The 20,477-nt window shown below is 42.1% G+C and overlaps 1 protein-coding gene across 3 annotated transcripts in view; it reads left to right on the top strand.

Annotated features, from left to right (window-relative positions):
- Nucleotides 1–20,477, top strand: part of AMBRA1 (autophagy and beclin 1 regulator 1) — a 126,627-nt gene that overhangs the window by 333 nt on the left and 105,817 nt on the right. For 2 of the 3 annotated variants that reach the window (XM_005480053.4, XM_014265467.3), the window contains exons 2-7: nt 10,407–10,662; nt 10,917–10,975; nt 11,712–11,895; nt 12,557–12,729; nt 13,501–13,567; nt 14,163–15,622. In XM_005480053.4, coding sequence (XP_005480110.1) covers nt 10,528–10,662; nt 10,917–10,975; nt 11,712–11,895; nt 12,557–12,729; nt 13,501–13,567; nt 14,163–15,622 — 2,078 coding nt within the window. In that variant the 5' untranslated portion in view covers nt 10,407–10,527. The remainder of the gene's footprint in view (nt 1–10,406; nt 10,663–10,916; nt 10,976–11,711; nt 11,896–12,556; nt 12,730–13,500; nt 13,568–14,162; nt 15,623–20,477) is intronic. The other variant, XM_074543058.1, reaches the window with a different exon arrangement.

Raw genomic sequence — 20,477 nt, 5'->3', positions numbered from 1 at the left:
GGAGTTCCGGGCTCGCGGCCTTACGCTGGGGGGAGCGGGGAGGCCGGCGCGCTGCCCCGGGCCGGGCGCCGCGGCGGGAGGGCGAAACCCGCGGCGCTGCCTCCCGCCGGCCGGCGGGGACGGGAGCCCCGGGAGAGCGTCCCGGTCCCGGCGAGCGGCCCGTGCTCCGCTGCCGCCCTCCTGAGCGCGCCTCAGCCGGGTTTTCTGTCCCAGCTCGGGTGCCTGGTGCTTCGCCGGCCATGGCCCCGCTCCCTGTCCCCGCGGCACCGACCGGGCCCGTGGTCGGGCTCGGTCCAGTTGCGTTCTGGGGCTGTTGCTTGGAGATTTTTTTTATCGTTGTTGGTGTTTTCCAGACTTACCCAAATAAAATGTGCGGCAAGCGTTGTCCGCTCTATCTCTCCTGTTTTTCATGGTGTGTTGCAGAACACTTGCTTGTGAAAGTAGTGTTTGGCATAAAATGCATTCAGGTGTGCCTCTGGTTACGTCTTGTCTTGTGAGGAAAGGAACTCAGCTAATTCACCGGCTATGGGAACGTTTTTGTTGTCATCTCCCATATTTTTCCTGACAACGCATAAATTTCTGTAGCGTTCTTGTAGTATTTTTTTTTGATTACTTGTGGTCCTCTTAATACCATGCGTTCAGCTGCCTTTGGAAAGCAATTTTTCCTGTACTAAATAGGGTTTCATCTTCAAGAGATCCTGTAGGTGGTTATGAGTAGCTTTTCTCATACACACTTTTGAGTATTGTTCTGCGGTGGTAGACAGGTTCAAGAATTGTTATCTAGATGCAAGCCTGTCTTCATGAAGATAGGTTGTATGAATATGAAGTCTGTAAATATGGTCAGTGCTCAGTGCTGCTCTGTTTTCTCCTCTGTATGAAGTGCTCTTTGGTCTTTATTTAAAAACCCAGTATGTTTTTCTATATTTGTCCTTGTTTACTGCTCCACCCAGCTTGGTGTCCTCTGCAAATGTCATCTGGCTTCTTTTGCCTTTGCCACTCCCATCCTCTTTCAAATTGCTGATGGGAATGTTAAAAAGGGACCTAAGAATGACCCGCTGGTAATGTGCACTTATTGCCCGTCCATTAGTGGTCCCTTAAATTTGTTGTTGGGTCGGTTTTCAGAATGTAGTATGAGGTTAAATCCATGCAGATTTGAATGCTTTATGGGTGATGCAGGCAACAGGACCTGAAATTCTCTGCTAAATTAATAACCCTTTCTTGTGTTCTGAAGGACTGTTGTAATGCCTTTCCTAACATTCATAAATCTTCAGTGTAGCTTATGTGCTGGTTCTGGAGTCCACAACTGGTGCTTCTCTGGGTAATTTTGTTTTAAAAAATTGGTCCATTTCTATCTGGATGGTCACAAATAAGTATGGGTTTTTTGTGGCAGTGTGGCTCTTAATGAGTAGGGCTGTCCGCTAGCATTTATATTTTTCCTGATGCTTGGAATGAAGAATGTATTTGGATCCAAATGTCTGGACATGCCTTTTCAGATTGAGTTGCTGGGAGTTTCTGATGAATGTTTACTTTGCTGACAGATTCTTCTCAGTTTTCTTTCTTTTGCCCTTTTCTGAGTCATAACTGACCCTCTGGATTCTTGTTTGGTTGTTTCCTACTTTCCCATTTTCCGAGCAGCACTTCTAACTTGTATGCAGCTGTAACAACCAGTTCTAAAGAAGGCACACAGTGATCCAGTCTGCTGCTATCCCTCTGCCAGAAGTTTGGCATTTGAATAATGATTTTTTTAAAGAAACTTCTGGAAATAAACTCTAGTACTAATCTTTTATACCGTGATTAGCAAACTGACAGAACTCATGGGTCTTGCAGAGTTGTTGCTGGTGTGAATATTTACTACTAATGCAAACAGCACTAAGGTACTTTTTTTCCCCTCTTGGGTTTCTGGGAGCCTGATACAGGGCATAGTGCATGATAATGGCTACCTTGTGTGTTTGGTGTGAGGAGCCCTGTGCTATCCTAGCAAGGAGGGTAATAGAAACAAAATATTAGTAAGGTAAGGACAGAAGAATTTTGTTTTGCAAAAGTGAATGATGATGTGATATGCAGTGGAAGAGGATTAATATCAGAAATATCTTACTGGAAAGTTATTGCAGGATATAGGAGTTGCCTAATGAAAGACCCATTGATTGGGTTGCTTGAAACAAGAGGAGGTCTGCTTTCCTGTCCCAGAGGAAGCAGTACTTGTCTGCATCTCAGGACTTAGTTGTTAAAATTCTGACTGGGGTTGTTGTCTGGTAGCTGTTTGTTGTCTCCAGTTTTTGTGAACTGTTTGTTGAATGGGATGATGAGGTGTCAGGCTGGAGTGTGGAGAGCATCATCTTGATCCGTGTGCTCGCCCAGTTCCACTCCCCGTGCTCTCAGTGAGGGATTTTGGGTTGTCCTTGCAAAGTGATTCCTGCTTCCTTCTTCCTGGTATCTGGTACTAATTCTTCACCTTGGGCAGTGCAGGATTGCTGAGAGGAGTCTCTGACTCATATTTTGGACAATTTTCCCCCTCCCTTTATATTTCTCCCACAGACCCAGTCTGAGGCCAAGAAGGGCAAGAGTGCCAAGAATTGGCTGTGTTTCTTTGTTCAGAGTCTAAAGCTTCATTGTCTCCCACCTCTTCTATAATTCTGATACATCTTTATGTGAAGACTTCAGCTTCTGTGTGGATAATTTTTGCTTTTTGTCTTGTTACTGTATCTCCATGTGAGCAAAAAATTATATTACCTGTATTTTCTAAAACATGTTCTTGCTTCTGGTTGCTCTTTCTTTATTACTTGGATGAGGTGCATGTGCCTTAAGTGCAGCCTTGAATGCATAAAACACTTTGTCTTCACCTTGGGGGTATGTGATGCTGCTTCTGCTGCTCTGTAGTGTTGGCAATCCAATCCCACATGACTGTGGAATGTGTGATGTCACTTGGGGGCACCTGGCTGTGGCCCTTGAGCGTGAAGAACCTTGATGTGACTATTAATGTAAATCATGGGATTTTGAATTGAGAATTCCTTTGCCTTCCTATCTAAATGAGAATAGGTTTTTAGGGGGTTAATCTGAATTCTGTATTGCTCTGTCTCTCTAGTGCTCTGACTTTTTCTTCTCTCCGTCCCTCATTTCCTGCTGTGTATAGTACTTAACAAAAGATGCTATGGTTTGAGTATGGAATTGTGGAAACCAACTCTTAATCTTCCAGATCTCAGTTCTGCTGCTTGACTTACCTTACAGCTTTGTGAAATCATATTTATTCTCTTCATATCTTCTGGATTGAAACTAATATCTCTCTTCTCAAGAATTCATTAAGTTTATATGGAAGTTGTAATAATAGTTATGAAAGTGCTCCATATTCTCTTTGGTAAATGAAACTGTCAGACTCCAGACATGGATGATCACTTACATTTTTTGTTATTATTACTTCTCTTTTTATATTTACTATTCATTTTCTGACCTTTAGGAGTTGAGATCTGCAAGTTTCTCTTCCATGTCTTCATCATTTTGCTGTAAATAGCCAGAATTTTAATGTACTTCTTTCATCTGAAAAGTTCTTTCATGTGTATTTAGCTCGTTTAATCCAGACTGGAAAGACAAATTAAGATTCTAATGGCAATTAGTTACTTGTTGCAGTCATACAGGATCTTGAAATGACAAAGTACTGTTGACATCTTTGTAATGTAATTGAATTTCCTGAGCTGTTTGCAGTTGCAGTTTAAAGCACAGCATTGAATTTTTCAATCATGAAGCACTAAGACAAGTTATTTTTCTTTAGGAATCCTGTTTTATGTGTCAACACTTATTGCAGTGAGTGCAATTTAGAGCAGTGTGTCTGCTGCATCTACAGAAAATGTGCTTTTGAATTACTTTCCGTCTCTCTCTGGCTTTAATCAAGGCAGAACTTCAGCTTACACTATAATGCTTTGGGGAGTATTTAAAAGCTTGGAAGAGTAAAACTGGGACTATATAATGGAAGTGCCTTCATGGTGTTAGTTTTGGGAAAGTTTCTCTTGGATAGTTGCATCACTTCTTTCACTTCTCCTAACTGTATTTTATTCTCCATGTTTAGGGGCACTTAGTTGAAGACTGACTCTTGTTCTAATTAAATTCTTAAATTCAGCAGCTTTTTTTGTTTTTTGAAGCATAATCAAGCACACAAGTAGAAACAGAACAAAATAATGGGTTAGAGTTTAGGGTCTTTTTTGTTTTGATTAATCATGCTTAAGATAGTTGTTGTTACTCATCCATAGACCGTTTTTGTTTGTGGGTTAATCTTGTTTAAAGATTCTAGTCCAATGTAACTTTATTTTAAATTTTTGTTCATTTAGATATTACTACAAGGTATCTTGAAGTTTGCTGTATGCAAAATGTTTTCTGGTGTTTGGGGTTGGGTTTTCTGTTTGGTTTGGTTTTTGTTTCTTTTGGTTTTGTTTGTTTGTTTTTTTTTGAGTTACTACATCTCTAAACAGTCTTAAGGTTCATCTGGAACTACCACAAATGGATTTAAGGGAAGACAAATCAAATGTTGTTTGAAGTAAATTTAGACATTTATAGCTAATTAGATATATTGCCAGAAATTCATATGGCCCTGTCTTTTAAGAATGAACATAGTCCTGTTTTTCCAATACTTATGTTTTGACCCATGCTACTGTTTGGGATATGAGTCATGTCACCTATTTTTTACTGATTTTGTTGTTGTTACAGCATTGTTCACATGCCGTTGCCCCTGGCAAATTGGGATTTACCAAACTAGGATCCTTGAGTTGTCTTGTTTGTTAAGCTGAGTTGATGCAATGCAAAGAGGGCAAATCAGCTTTTTAGTTTTGCTTTTACATAAACATTTTTTAAAGTTTTGCTCAGTTTTTCAGGCGGAGACACAGAAAGGGTTAGTGGGGATGGCATGACAATTGATATGGATTGAATCAGTATTTTTAATAACACTGCAGGTATAAATCAGGTCTTCTATCTGGTGTAGTGTCTGTTGTAGGGCTTCTTACATGATACAGTTTCATGCAGTTTAGGAAAGTGATGGCCTCAAAATCTCCATATTGCAGAAGGGAGGGAAACACAGATTACAAACAAGGAAGGGAACTAGAAAGTCCCTGAAGCTGTGTGATTGCTTCTTTATATTCCAAATTATGTTCTAGGCATCTGGTTTGTTCTTGGAGATCTCCTGTCTGGGTGTCAGAAGCAGATTTTGTTGTTTTATCAATGAAGTGCCTGCAAAAGGAGGGGCTGTGTAGTTCATAGTCTTTGGCAAGATGAGATTTGGCTGTTTTCAGTGGGCACTTTTTGCTCTTTTGAACTTCTGAAGAGCACATGGGGTCTTTGTAAGACAATTTGCTTCAAAATTAAGCTGTGTAAAATACAAGGGGAACTGACTTGTAGAAAATCCTCAGAGGAAATAGCCTGTCTTGTGACTGCAGCCTTCATTAGGATCCCTGTCAGCAAAGATAAAGCATTTGGGCTGTAGTGCTGCATTCACTCTTTTCATGCCTGGCTGATGATCTGATTGCTCTTGGAGAACCCACCCACATATGCAATAGTGGGAATGCTAAAGTATTGCTAATATTTATTAAATGAAACTTAAAATACTAACATTTATTAAATGCAATAAACAGTTCTCTTGACATTTTTGGTATGTTGCTGGTGTTAAAGCCTGAGATACTGCACTTAATTTGGAATAACTGCAGTGGCATTGTTAGGGCTGGACACGCTTCTTCAGAACAGACATTTTGAAACCAGAGGTAACTCTGCCTTACAAGATAGGTAGGCACCTGGCCAGAACTGGGGGAGTTGAGTGTAATAATCTGTTTCCTCTTCTTTTCTAGAGACAGGCTGGCTTGTGGTTTTGCAGGACAGTGATATGCCTCATTGTTCACCACAGTTTTGCTTTTGTTGTGTTTTGAGTCCTTTTTTTTCCCATGCATGTCATTTTAATAAAAAGTATACAGCCCTGGCCCATCAGCTGTGTGTGCATCATGGCTCTTTTACAGTCAATATGTTATGGAAGTCTTAAAACTGACAAAGGGACTTTTTGTTCCCCTGGTCTCTTACAGGGAGTCTTATAAATGCATTCTCTCTCTGGAACCCAGATTACAAAGTCAGTGACAGCTTTAATATTTCATTTCATATTGCCTCTTTCTTCATTAATCACATGAGATCTCTTTGGGCAGCAAAATTGTCTGAAATTATTTGGACATTTGTTTCTTCTGGGTAGATCTCCCATTGTAAATATCATTTACTGATTGCAGCTTTATTTTTTTCCCCTTTTTAAACACTGATGTTGCTGTTTACACTGACTCTGTGCACATGCATTAGGAAAGGCTTTAAGAGTTGGGCTCAGCACACAACCACAAAGTTCTTTGCAGTGGTAATAGATTAGTCTGACAGCTGAAGGCCACATGAACTAACATTTTTCCCCCATGAAGAGTGGAATAACTTGAAGGTAGTATTGCAATATTCATCTTTGTATCAAAGCCAACTGTGTTCCCAGCATGGTGGTACCAGAATCTCCACAAAATATAGCAACAAAGATGGGGAAGGGGCACATTAGGAAATGGAACAATCATCTCTTTAAAGTGCTGAAGTTTTGAACTGGGATGGTGAGCAATTGCATAATGCATAAAATATCTTATGACATCCTTTTTATATGGTAAATTGAATGTGCTTCTTTTTATTCCTCTTCTCTTCCTACCTTTCTGTCAGTGTTTTCAGGGGGTCATGTACCACTTCAAAGTATTACCAATTTGCAGCTTCACTTTGGTTTTTTAGAGCTTTAACATCTGTAAAAGTGACAATTACAAGTAAACCTGCATTACTCAATATTGGGAATTCTTCAGGCTTCTTCAGGGATGGCTGGCACAGAGCAAGTAAAAGGCTTGGGTTTGGGCTATGTAATGCTCTTTCCAGTACTGTAAACAGCCCAGCATGTTGTCCTGAAATGCCCTGAAGGGAGAAAACTCTTAAGGAAAGAAAGTTGCTGATCATAGAAAAATTTCTTGATTCTCCATTTTGAGAATTTTTTTGTGGTCATCTGCATCACATTCAGGGCATCAGCTAATCTTGCAGTTATTGGACACTTTCAATCATCCTGATTAAACCAACCATCCAAATCTCCCTCCCTCCCCCCAAAAACAAGTAAACAAAACGAAACAAACTCAACAACAAGAAGAGAACACAACAATCCCAGTCCCTCTTTAGGTGGTCAGCTGTTGATCAGTTATGATAATTGTGGGTATTTGTAATAGATGCTGCTGCTGAATCAGTCCACCACTCGCCTGAACAGGTTTGATCCAGTGAGCTGCAAGTTTTATTTATGCTGAGTCCCAAGAAGTATTTTCAAACTCTCTGCATTTAATTTTGACTTTGTTAGTCAGATGGCTAATGAGTGGCTGTAAATACAGTTGGTACTTCAATGGTTTATCTGCTAATGGTATTTAATAGCATGCTGTCATTATTCAGCTTATATTTGAGCAAAATGTTCAGAGTTGGTGGCTATCTTTACTATGTTAGAGAAAAAAACTGGCTCCTTTAACACCCTCACAAAAAACCCCTACACAACCAAAAAAGTAAAGGAAAAACAAAAAACAAAAACCCCACACCAAAACAAACTGAAGCTGAACACATTATCCAATAGAAAGGTTAAAGTCTTTCTTCTAAAATGAGCAAAGATAATAGCAGTGTTCACTGCATTGCCAATGCTACACTGCATCTGTTTCTGCATTTGAAGGCTCTGAGTTTCTTTGCCTTCTGAAATGTTACTGAATGTGTCACCCGGTAGAGGAGCAGTTCCTGTGTTCAGGCTAACTCAGAAAAAGGATTCAGTTTGGCCCCTGAAGGGATCCGAGGTAACACTGGAATCTGAGCGTTACTCATGAAGGATGCATTCAGTGTTTTCTGAAGAGATCCCAGCTTTTCAAAATGTTGAGCAGGTTAGCAGGATACTGTGAAGGGTTAGAGCCCTGGGTGTTTCCTTTGTTTACTTTTAAAATGGAATAAAGACATGAGTCAGAAGAAGCTGAAAAAACGAGGTACGGTCGCTGAGGGAAAAATGTGAAGTTAAATGCTCAGGCTCACATATGAAGTGTTTGGTATAGGCAGATTAGTTGAATAAATTAGGACACACATGCAGAGATTTAGATAAGCTGTCTTAAGGTATGTACTTGGTTTTATATAGTGGAGATGACTTGGTCCTTCAGTAAGGAAAATGCTAGAATTTCACTGACTGCAGTTGTAGGAGTTATCTCCCCATTTATTTTACAATATGTAAGCTTGTCCATGGCATAAATAAACTTAAAGTCATTTGTTAAACCTCTTGTTTTCCTTGTTCCAATTGTACTTTAGGGAACATTAGTTCTGATAGGACTGAAATGTTGCTAGGTTGTCAGAGCTTGTTCTTTCTCGTGAGTGATTGTTTCCCTGCTTATACATTACCATGATCTCAAGTTATTTATGTGCTTTGTCCTTCACAGCTATCGAAAGGCTGTTCCAAAGTTTAAATCTTTTTGAACTTCCAGCTTATTCCAGCTGCAGGACCAGTCTTCCATTGGTGTCCTGTTTATATGTTTATTCTTGGGTCATTGTAGTCCAAATTCCTTGAATACACCCATATAAAATATTCAGCTACTGTTTTCTTACTTTTACTAGATTAAGAGTTAAACTAGATGTACAGTTTCCTCCTGTAAAGCAGACTTTTTGTTGCCTGTATTGTTCTGAGCTGTCCTTCTCCTCCTTTCTGCTCACCATCTGAATCTTGTCACTTCTGAACAGGGGTGCCTGGTGCTGTTTGCAGAAACTGGATCAGGATTTATCAGCATTTAGCTAAAGAAGATTTTTAGTGTAAGGATTCCTGTATTATATTGTGCTTTTGGATGTATCTATTCCAGTTATCCTTCTAGCTGTTTTGGATATGGGCTTTTTTAAATCTGTACAGTTATTTTTAAGAACTCTCATGCAGTATGATATATTTTGTTTTTGTGTTGCTTTCCAGTAAGGCTTTGATTTTGTAGAATAATTCCTACCTGGTGTTTAGCTAACTTTCACAGATTCTCAAAAGAGGGCTTATTGTGTATCGTGGAGTTCAGCTTTTCTAAAATTCATGATCCCCATGCTGTTCACATTAAGCATCAGGGAATTCGCAGCTAGCTCAAAATTCACTCTGGAGAATTTATTTTGTAGGAAGGTGGATGCCTTTACTCGTTAATTACTTCAGTACTCTTTATTTTACTTCTACAAATAAAAACTGGTGTGCTTTTTTGGAAGTAATTTTCCTGGCTTATCTTTAGACAGCTCCTCTCTATAAGCTGCAGCTGTCTTAAATAATCTGTTCAGGAGAGTTTTTTTAGGGAAAGTGGGAGGAAAGAAAATATTGCTACTGACCATTCTGAGTTCTGTCATTTAACAATTTGTCTCTTGTACACATGAACCTTTTTTCTTCTTTATGTGCTTTTTTGTTTTGTTTTTTAAAATGGCTATTTCCTTCTCTATTGAATATTGATGGTTTTGTTCAGTGTAACATCAACTGAGCAGGGTTTGTCTTTAGATCTTCATGTTATCAAGAGATGGCAGAGTAGTATGCACACTCTGCTGGCATCAGAAGGCAATAATGTTTTTGTGGTACTCCATCATATGACACCACTGAAAAGCTGTGTGACTTGGTTGTTATTAGTCACTATAATATTTATTTATTTTCTTTATTTTGTTTTTGTTTTTTTTTTTTTTTTTTAGACAGTGGATATTAAAGCTTTCCTTTGCAGATCAAAGTGTTCCAAAAGCGTTCTTTGCCAGTGTGCATTACTTGGGTGAACTGCTGTTCTAAGAGCAATGCAGATTGAAGGGTGCTGTGCAGACAATGGAATAATCTTGATGGAACTGTCCCATACATCATTATTTTAATATTTTTAAGCTGTTGATGGAGTTGGAAATAATTTGGACTTGAGATCTGCCAGTTGTCTGACCTTTAGAGTTAGACCTGTTACTGAAATTTGAGTAGTTCCTGGAAGATTCTTGTGTCATATTGTCAGTTTGGTAATACTGTTCCTCTGGCTTTCAGACACCCTTCCCAGATAGGACCTAAATCTTCAAGGTGTAAAGACTGTATCTTCATAAATCTTTTTTCCCTTATTATATACAGCAAGAGATGAAGGGAAGGAGAAGAATTTGAAGGGAAATTTTGAATTCTCCATATGTGTAGTGGGGCTAGGGCACGTGTGTAAGGGAAGAACTGGATGTTTTCAAAGTAATCTTTGGCTGCAGAAATGTCAAAGTGGGGCCTTGATAATGGAAGCAGGTAGCAAAGGCTGTGTAAGAAGACGGATTTGTCTCTCAAATCTAGTATTTTTAGGATTGAAAGCTTTTACTTCATCGGGGTAATTGAGGTAAAAGCTGCCTTCCTTATCAGTCTCTTATCTTTTTAGGCTTCCATGAAGATAAACAACTGAAATGTGGATAGCTTATTTGTAGCTTGGTGGTGGTTGTCATCTGGAACGTGCTGGTGTCTCCTCTCAGTAGCAGGCGTGCTGTTGGCAGCTGAGAGCCATGAAGGTTGTCCCAGAGAAGAATGCTGTCCGCATCCTTTGGGGTAGGGAACGGGGCACCCAAGCCTTGGGTGCTCAGCGGCTTCTGCAGGAGCTGGTGGAGGATAAAACTCGATGGATGAAATGGGAGGGCAAGGTAAGGTTGTGGGATAGAGCTGCATAGCTTGATCTTGGGATGGGGGAAGGGAGGCAGGGATTTGAAATAAATTGTCTTGTGATTATACCTTTGATGTGTTACACTTGATATGCTCTCTGGCTCTGTTCAGTTCCTGCAGTGATGTGATACTAGATATGTTCCTGCAGCGGGTTCCCCTTGTTGTCTGTGTGGCTTACAGTTAAAGTATTATCATATGACTCTTGCAACACTTCCTGCTTTGTTGGCTTTTTCAGAAAGTTGAGTTACCAGACAGTCCACGCTCCACCTTCTTGCTGGCGTTTAGTCCAGACAGGTAATTAACTCCTAGTTCGTTCCCTGTTTCAGCAGTCTCCCTACACTTACAAAAGTGATGGAGGCTGGTGCCCATTGAGTTGTCCAGTCCTGAGCAGCTGAATGAAACTTCTGGTTCCTGACATGCATGGATGGAATGTGTGCACCTTCCTAATCTCACAGCTTCGAGCATAGTTGGTGTTTAATTTCTGAAGTACCCAGGTGATACAAAATTGTAAGGAAAAAGGATCTGTGCAGACACCATGGGATTTCATAAGAAACTAAAGGGAGTAAAGGATATTTTAATACAACATGCCCAAATGATGTGACACATTCACTGGGATATCTAGGAATAAAGAACAGAGCAGGATGATGTGTGTATTGGAAGCGGAAATGGAGGTGGGATCTCTCATAGTATCACTTGATTTGACAGGGGTTGAGACAGTGTGGAGAGTTGGGAATATTTATTTGCCCCAGACTGTCAGTCGGGAGTGCCTTCTGAGCTGCATGTTCACTCTGACGTTCAAGGTCAAGTTTGTGCTTGCAGATTCAGATGAGCTCATGTTTGCATGGACCCTGAAATCTGGCTCAGAAAGTTTTGTGACATTGGTGCAACAGTAGCCTCTTACCCTTTGAGCTCTGTGTGGGAGAGCTGCTGGGTTAAGTGTGAACAGACCCTGTTGAGATGAAGCTAACTACGGTCTAATTTTGCTGATTTCTTCTTATGCTAATGTTTGTCATACCTTCTGCATTCCCAGGACGCTAATGGCCTCCACGCATGTGAACCACAACATCTACATCACAGAGGTGAAAACGGGCAAGTGTGTTCATTCCTTGGTTGGACATCGCCGCACTCCCTGGTGTGTCACCTTCCATCCCACCATCCCAGGCCTCATTGCTTCAGGATGCCTGGACGGGGAGGTCAGAATTTGGGATTTACATGTAAGTCTTTCCTGAAACATACGTTCCTTTGATATTTGGTGGGTGGTGACTTTTTTTGGCTGAGTTTGTTTTCCAAATGTTACCTGGTAAGAGAGCTGTTTGGAAGCTTTTCTGACACCTCTGTGTAAAAGCATAGAACAGACCATAGCCATCCTGTTCTCTCTAGAGAGGAGGTGACAGCTCCTTTGTTCAGTCCTGCCAGGTAGATCATGCTTCTTAGCAGCACCAGTTTTATTGATTGCAGTGGTACAGGTAATTCTGGAGAACATTGTACAAGGTGCCTGTTTAGCCTTTGTGAGAGACATGCTGTTTGTTATTCCACTGAGCCTATCTGAACTGTTCATTAGAGAAGCTGCTGCTCTACCTAGTTTGGTAAATGGCACAGAGACAAAACACATGGGCTTGTTTGTTTTGTTTTTAATGAAGGATTTTTACAGGCTGCTTGAGACACTTAGCTACAAAAATACATCTGTGGTCATTGTTGCAAGTAGCATTACATTTTAGACCTGGCACAGACCTTGTATAGGAACAGCTGTTGTTGCCAAGGGAGCGCCTCACTTGCGATGCTTTAGGCGGGCTGGGAGGCGTGGCAAGTACATGGAAACTTAATGATAGCAAACTTTGTGACAAACTGCTTGTGGTTGTTGTCTCCTCACTCTAGGGTGGAAGTGAGAGCTGGTTCACAGATAGCAACAATGCCATTGCATCACTTGCTTTTCATCCTACGGCTCAGCTCTTGCTGATTGCCACTGCCAATGAGATACATTTCTGGGACTGGAGTCGTCGGGAGCCTTTTGCAGTGGTGAAAACAGCCAGTGAAATGGAGCGGGTCAGGTGAGCTCCTGCTTCTGGGTGAAAAGAACTTGTGTGTGAAAAATGGTCAGGTTTAGAAAGTGTGGGTGAGGTTCCTCTGGGATGCTACACCCTGTGCACTCAAGCAGTAAAGTGTTGCTTGGAGCTCCTTGATTCAGCTGGTAGAAAACCAGTTCTGTGGGCAGAAAGAAAAGCAATTGAAATTCATAGATCAGCTTGGTTGTTCATATTTGTAATATGGCATGTGTCCATTAAATGTCCAGAATCTACTTCATGTTGAATTGTAAGCTTAGTAATTAAACTTGTCAGCCATAAGGATGAGAAAACCCAGGAACTGCTCGAACAAAATGCTGAGCTATTTAACACACTTGTAGAGGAAACTGAATTGCTGGAAACCTAATGGCTGCTCTTGAGCAATTTAAAATAAGACAAAGATGTGGCATCAAGGCCACATCTCTCCCTTTGTACCAATTGCATTTTGTAATCTAAACACTTGTATTCCTTTAAAATTTCTGGCTATTTCAATTGATGCAGCAGTACTTACATCCAGCTTTTAACTTTGGTGTAGTGGTGCTGGGGACTATAAAATAACTGCAGTCTTCAGCTAGATAGGTACATTTTGTTCTTCTTAATGCATAAACTCTTTGTCCTTCATAAAAATATGGTGATAATATAGTAATATTCTCACTGCAAACATGTCATGTGGGGTTTTCTTCCCTGCTGTGTTCAGCTTCCTGTGTCAGTGTGGAATGTGAACTGATGATTGATATTCTGGCACTGCTTTTGTTTTAGGCTGGTACGGTTTGATCCCTTGGGACACTACTTGCTCACAGCGATAGTTAATCCTTCTAACCAGCAGGTAAGGGCAATGTCAGGGCTTGTATTGACTGGCTAGTTAAAAGGTGCTCTATGTATTTTAGCCCTAGTCTGTTTCTAAGCAGACTTGTGTTTTTCTGAAAACCTGAAGTCTTTTTAAGTTGAGTTCTGTCTCACCTTGTTTGGTGATACAATAGCAATGTAACATGTTCTTATGTGCATGGCTAATAAAATGCTTTCCAAAAGGTGTTTGTTTTGCCCTCTCTGTCTGACTAATGGTGGGAAGAGGTCTCAGTGGTCCTGTTCTTTCAGTTCTTTCAATTGTGATGTTCTTTTGGATTTGAAGCTATTTGAGGTATTAACAATTCTTCCCTCAGCTTTTGACTCTCAGACGCTGATACTTCTGTTTGCATGAGCAGTGTATTGTGAAAGCTCACTGAGCTGTAGGAAGAGGTTGTCTAGATCCATAAAATTAACTGAGAAATCATCTCAACTAATTTCCTCCAAGTCAAGGCCTTTAGGAAGGGATTTATCACATCCTTTCATCTGTCTGGGCTGGTAGCTGACTTTCTGCCGTTTATTTGGAAGTATAGGATTTTGCCTTGAGGTGACTGAACTTTGCCTGTTTCCTTCTGCAGAGCGATGAGGAAGTGGAAATCTCCGTGGACAGCACAGAGATGCCGCATTATCGTCAGCGTGCTATCCTTCCATCTCAGCCTGTGAGGCGCACACCCCTCCTCCACAACTTCCTGCATATGTTGTCCTCCCGCTCCTCTGGCATACAGGTGGGAGAGCAAAACAGTGTTCAAGACTCTGCTACCCCATCCCCTCCACCGCCACCACCACCACCACCTCCGCCTCCAGCCAGTGAGAACACAAGGGCATCTGTCTATAACAGGCTCCGGGAGCGAGTCAGCTATCCCACAGCAGAGTGCTGCCAGCACCTGGGGATGTTGTGCCTTTGCAGCCGATGCTCTAGTGCAAGACTTCCTTCTTCTCTCTTCCCACACCAGGAAAACGCACCCTCCACGTCTTCTGGGGCCACTGGCACTTCCTTCTCCTCTGTGCAGACAGAGCCTTATCAACCCCCAGAGCAGGCATCCGTAGCGCAGGAGGAGCAGGGGATACTTAACAGGCCCTCTGCTTTCAGCACAGTTCAGAGCAGCACTGCTGGCAACACCCTGCGCAACCTTAGCCTGGGCCCCACGCGGCGCTCCCTCAGCGGGTCCTTGGCAGGCCACCAGTCCCGGTACCAACAGTCTGCGAGAGAGATGGCTTCAGGCTTGGGTGGGTCTGACTGGTCCAGGACAGTGCTGAACATGAGCTCTCGGTCCGAGCTGGAAGCCATGCCTCCCCCTAGGACCAGTGCCTCCTCCGTGAGCTTGCTGTCCGTGCTCAGACAGCAGGAGGGAGGTTCCCAGGCTTCGGTCTATACCTCTGCAACAGAAGGGAGGGGCTTTCTGGCCACAGGGGCTGAGGTGAACGGTGGTAGTAGTGCTGGCCCGAGCAATCAGGCCAGCATTCGTAATGAGCTCCAGTGTGATTTGAGGCGATTCTTCCTGGAATATGACCGGCTTCAGGAGTTAGATCAGGGGATTGGTGGGGAGCCCAGCCAGTCGCAGCAGGCTCAAGAAATGCTCAACAACAACATTGAGCCTGATCGACCCGGTCCCTCCCATCAGCAGACTCCACAAAGCAGTGAAAACAGTTCCAATTTGTCCCGGGGTCACCTGAACCGCTGTCGTGCTTGTCATAACCTGCTGACCTTTAACAATGACACGCTGCGCTGGGAAAGAAGCACGCCTAGCTACACACCAGGGCAGGTCCAAAGCACATTTGAGGGTGTGCCTCCAAATACCAGCCAGGTGCAGCCTGCAGAGAGAACCGAGGGCAGAGCTCCTGCCTCTAGCAGACTGCAGCTGGGCAGCTCTTCCACCCCGCAGGAGGAGAGGACCGTGGGAGTGGTCTTTAACCAGGAGACGGGGCACTGGGAAAGAGTTTACAGCCAGTCGGCTTCAAGCAGACCTGGGAATGTATCACAGGAGGCCTTAAACCAGGAAATGCCTGAGGAAAGCTCAGAGGAGGATTCACTCAGGAGGTAAGATACATGCTTGCCCTTCCTCCTCTATTTTTTTCTTAAACCTTTCCCATATAGTCTGAGGTTTTTCAAGATTTTCAGAGTTAAAAACCTTTTCTCATATGGCCGTATGCTGTTCATGCAGACAAAAGTAGAGATGTTGGTGTTGATGTGTTCATAGCTGCCATTGTCATGCTGCAAATACCTTCTGAATATTGTAAGGGCGGAGACTGGACCTCTCAATTGTAATACAGACAGGCAAAAGGATGGGCTCTTTTAGCAGATCTCTGGGGTGAACTGTGTTCCTGGTGTTTCTGAGACTCTGCAGAAGCATGCAAACTCAGGATATGTTAATGCTGTCTTTTGTGCTCCCTGTCACACACCCTGTCATCACGTGCTATGCATGGAGAATCTGCCCAGGGTTGGCATGGAAAACTGGCCATGAGTAAGTTGTTAAGGTAAAAGGGTTAACAATAATTTCCTTAGAGTTGCCCAGAGGGGAAAATAGTCAAAGCCCTTTGTTAGTGGTTTGGGTATATGCAGTTGATTGCTGCTGGTAAGAGAGGTTAGTTTTTAAAGTGGCTCCCGTTGACCTGAGCTGGTTGGAGACATGCTAATCACTGAAAATTTTAGGCTTTGCTGTCTTCTTTTTTAGGTGATTCTTTTTTTTGGAAGGATGTTTTTCTTCTGCTTCAGATATGATACAAGAAACTGGATAAGCTAAATTGAACTTGTGTCAGGAAGGACCTATCCTTTGTGTCAGAGGGTCTTCACTGGCTTGTGTGGATGATACAGCTACATTGGTACTTTGCATGGGGTTTCCACACTGGGTTTCAGTTTCACATCTTCTCTGTCAAGTGGTTTGTGCTCTCACCAGAGGAAAGGTTCAGTCTTTCTGTTTCTCTGAAACAGATGCTTTGAGTGTAGAAAAGCAAAATTTCCAGGTTGGATGCAGATGTAACTAACTAAGAAGGTTTTGTACACAGGAGTGCTTGAGGAAAGGGAATTCTTTCCTCTGTCCTGCAGATAAGCTGATTATACTGAGGCTGGAACAGTGACTGCCTTTCTTGTTGTTGTAGTTGCATAGCAAATAAGTGGTGGTGGTTATAAAATTATTAATCAGTTTCTAAATCCTTGCCCCAGTTTTTGCTTTTTTTTTTAATAGCCTGCCATAATGAGAGTCTCAAGCTGATTACATGGGAGCTACTTTTTGGGCCTGAACTTACCTACTGTTAATTTAAGTCAGGTATCCTCTTGTCTCCGATTAAAGGGCATAAGAGTAAGAAGGAGCTGACAAATTTAGCTTTTAAATGGCACTTGAGTAAGTCTTGCGTTATCTTTCTTTCGAAATAGTGGTGCATACTTATGTCATCTCCACTGTGTCTCGTTTTCTGGGATGAGTCACTGTAGTGTCAGAAATAACAGGGCACATAACCCTCTTATTGACTGGGCACTTGGCACATGTTTGGACAAGGAGATGTAGATACGATCTTTTCTGTGGTAACTGTAATTTTAAAATGTCCTGAGGCATATAATTGATCCACCCCAGGCTGCAGGAGTCTAAGGAGAGTCCTATGACTAAATCTCTGGGTCACTTTGCCTGTCATCCATGGTGATTGCAGCTGCCTGCTCCAGTGGCTGTAGCATTTATGAAGGGTTACTTGCCTACTTCATCAGCTGAGCAAACAGGTGCTTTTTGCCGAGGCTTCTGATTTGGAGTGGGTAGTTTGATGCATGAGCTTAATTCCAGAGGAATTCCTGTAAGATGAAACCTTTAGTGAAACCTTTCTGGCAGAGGTTGTTGAGAATCTCCTAGGGACTCTTGTTTTCCCCATCTCCTGCTTCTGTTATCAGGCCTTTCTAAAGAACAGGCACCGCAGGGGTTCGGCTTCCCTTCTAACTGAAGTCAAGGTTTTGTGTAGAGTTCTGAAGCAAGAAGCTGGAAGCAGTGGGTAGTCTGGTATTAAATCCTTGTGGCAATTTCCTTGAAGTAAAACTTTATTTCCTTTCTTGTTAAACACATTGGGCGGGCTTGGGGCTTTATGAAATCTTTTCCCTTAAAAGGAACCCTGCATGCAGGATAGCTCTATCCTGCAGGTGTAATTTGCTGCCATTCTCAAATTAGCTGTTTATATTTTTCTTTATAGAACATGGGAGATGAGATTAGCTCAGTTGGGTTAGAGCATGGTGCTAATAGCACCAAGGTTGTGGGTTCAATCCCCATACAGGCTGTTTACTTAAGAGTTGGGCTTGATCATCCTTGTGGTTCCTTTCCAACTCAGAATATCCTGTGAATTTATTAACAAATCAGCAAGCACCTACTTGCCTAAATTTTGCATAGAGTGAGCATCTCGTACCAAGCCTTCATGTCTCCCAAGACCTAGGGCATGCTTTCACAGTGGGAAGTGCTGAAACCTTCTACACAGCAGAGTCCCAAATGTCTTTTAACCTTTGGAGCTACAGAGCATGCAAAGATGGGGTCTGAGGGTCCTGAGATATAAGCTATGTAATGCTGAAAGTGCTGATGAAATACAAGGGAGAGGATAAGCCTTCAAAGGCTTCTACCCACTTCTGAGGGTAGAAGTGATAACTGTATACACACTTCCAATCAATGTAATTGTGTGCCTTTCAAGGTCTGGTTAATTCTTAGTGTTGGAATCCAAGATCAGCTCATAACCTGTTTTATCATTCTGTTCTTCTTTGTCTCTCCATTAGATGTCCTCATTGGGCAATTGAGCTCTATATTCTAAGGTCAGCCGAAAAACGTAAGATAAAATTGTGTCTCAAAACTGTGTATGTTCTGATTCCCTGTCCATGGGCAGGATTCCTTCCCTGACATGACCTTCCTAGCAGAGAAATAGCTTTCTGGGAAACATTGCCATTGAGGGTCAGTTAAGTTAAGAGGGTAGTTTAGTGAAGGCTATTCTTTGAATTCTGTTGATGCAACTATGTCACCTGGGTAAGGAGAGAATTCTGCTCTTTCTGATGGTCCTAGGCTAATTATCTTGGACAAATCACAAAGCCATTAATAAGCATGTAATGGCACTATTCCTCACTAACAGCTCTGGCACCTCTGTTAGGAGAAGCGTGTCACTGGGGGCCTCAGCAATACAAGGAATCCCATCACATTCAGCCTGGCCTGAAAGCAGTGTGGCATTGAGCCGTGTGCTTTTTGAAGCTGTGCTGGTGAGGCATGAATTTGGGGAAAGTTTATGGTCTAGGTTAAGTACAAGTTTGTGAGACTGAGCTTCAGCTTTTCTGAGTTTCTCCACACTGATCTCATTAATTCAAATGTAGGGAGTTTTCCCCTCTGGATGTCTTTGCCTCACTTTTAACGTCGAAGTGAAAAGAATCCCAGAAATCTCTGAAGTTGCCATGTGAAATGTGCTGCATAAAATTGGTCACAGAAGCCGTTGGGAAGATGTGGGTGAAGGAAGGATAACTGAGCAACAGATGTTAGCTAGTTTAATTTTTTTATAACTACCAGTTAATTTAAAAATGGGTTGAGGAGGTCTTGTATTAATACTGTAATCTCAGTGAGGGAAACGATCCTCTAAGTACTTAAAGCCATTGTTGCTTTGTGGGTCAATTCAGGTTGATAATGAAAAGTTGAAAGGGGAATGAAAGAGGATTCTTCTAGTCAGCTGCTTGTTTGAGAGGAGCTGGTGCCACTTTGTTAAGACAGTGATACACAGAACCTAGCAGTGATCTCTGCTGAAATATGTATCAATTCAGCAGTTAATGCTAGGTATGGTGCAATGCTGGCTAATAAAACTGATTCAGATTTTCTCTTTGACTATTCTAGTATGACACAAGTGACATCTGCGGAATTAATGTGGGTTTTTTAGGAAAAAAAAAGGAAAATAATTAGGTTATAAATTAATTTTTGTTATTGAGTTCTGGATGCAAGGAGCAAGTAGTGATGTGTGTCCCTGCTAACATATTTCAAACCTTATTCAGTGAAACAGTTCCTACAGATGGGGAAAAGAAGGAAGAGGAAAATTGTTCTCTATAGATTTAGCTGCTTGTAATACATGGAAAGACAATTTTTATATGGTTTACCTGTTTGTCTAGGGATTTGAGTACATTACTGCAAGTGAAAGGTCTGCCCTGTTCTATTGTCAGGCAGGTTTGCATGAACCTTATGTTTCACAAGGAAATGCTTATTATCCTTATTCTTCCATGAAGAAGCTGTGTCTGGCAATTATGTTAAACTTCTCTAACCACTCCACTGCACTCATTCCAGAGGTCAAATTCTGTAGGCTGTGGTATGAGTAATTCTGTGCCTGCATTTTATGAATACATAATGTTTTCACCTGGCCTCACCCATTTAGTTTGACAGACAAGATACATTATTGAAGTTACCTGAAAATCTGAGAAGTCTTTTGAACCATCCTGAGTGACACTTTTGTCATGCATACAGGCGGAAAGTAGTGAGCGTGTGTGAAGTGGGGAAATTCTTGTCTGAGGACCCTTGTATAAACTCCTTTAGTTGGTTTGTGAGGGTATGAAAGGCAGAGGCCGCTGTGCTGTGCAAATATTTGACCTGTTGAAGCTGGCACAGCTTACCAAAGGCTTTGCTGTATTTTAGTCTGTTGGATGCACTGTGCACAAGTGACATGTGAAACCATCTTCCCTGGAACCACGTACCAGGGTCCAGGGACAAATCTGTGTCTTTCATTTTGTCAGGTTTTGTTTGAGGACTCTGGTCCCTCCTGCCTTGTTCTTGCAGTGTGATGTGAGCCCGGCCCCATGTAGTACAGTGACTCCAGCTCATCTCCTCAGTGCTGGTCACCTTCTGGCCCTTACAGCAACTATGAAGAGAAACACCTAGTCTGTTCCCTTTTGAATTTCTCACCTTATTTCCATATTACTT

Source organism: Zonotrichia albicollis, chromosome 6 (assembly GCF_047830755.1).
Source record: "Zonotrichia albicollis isolate bZonAlb1 chromosome 6, bZonAlb1.hap1, whole genome shotgun sequence".
NCBI lineage: Eukaryota > Metazoa > Chordata > Aves > Passeriformes > Passerellidae > Zonotrichia > Zonotrichia albicollis.
This window is presented reverse-complemented; position numbering and strand designations above follow the sequence as displayed.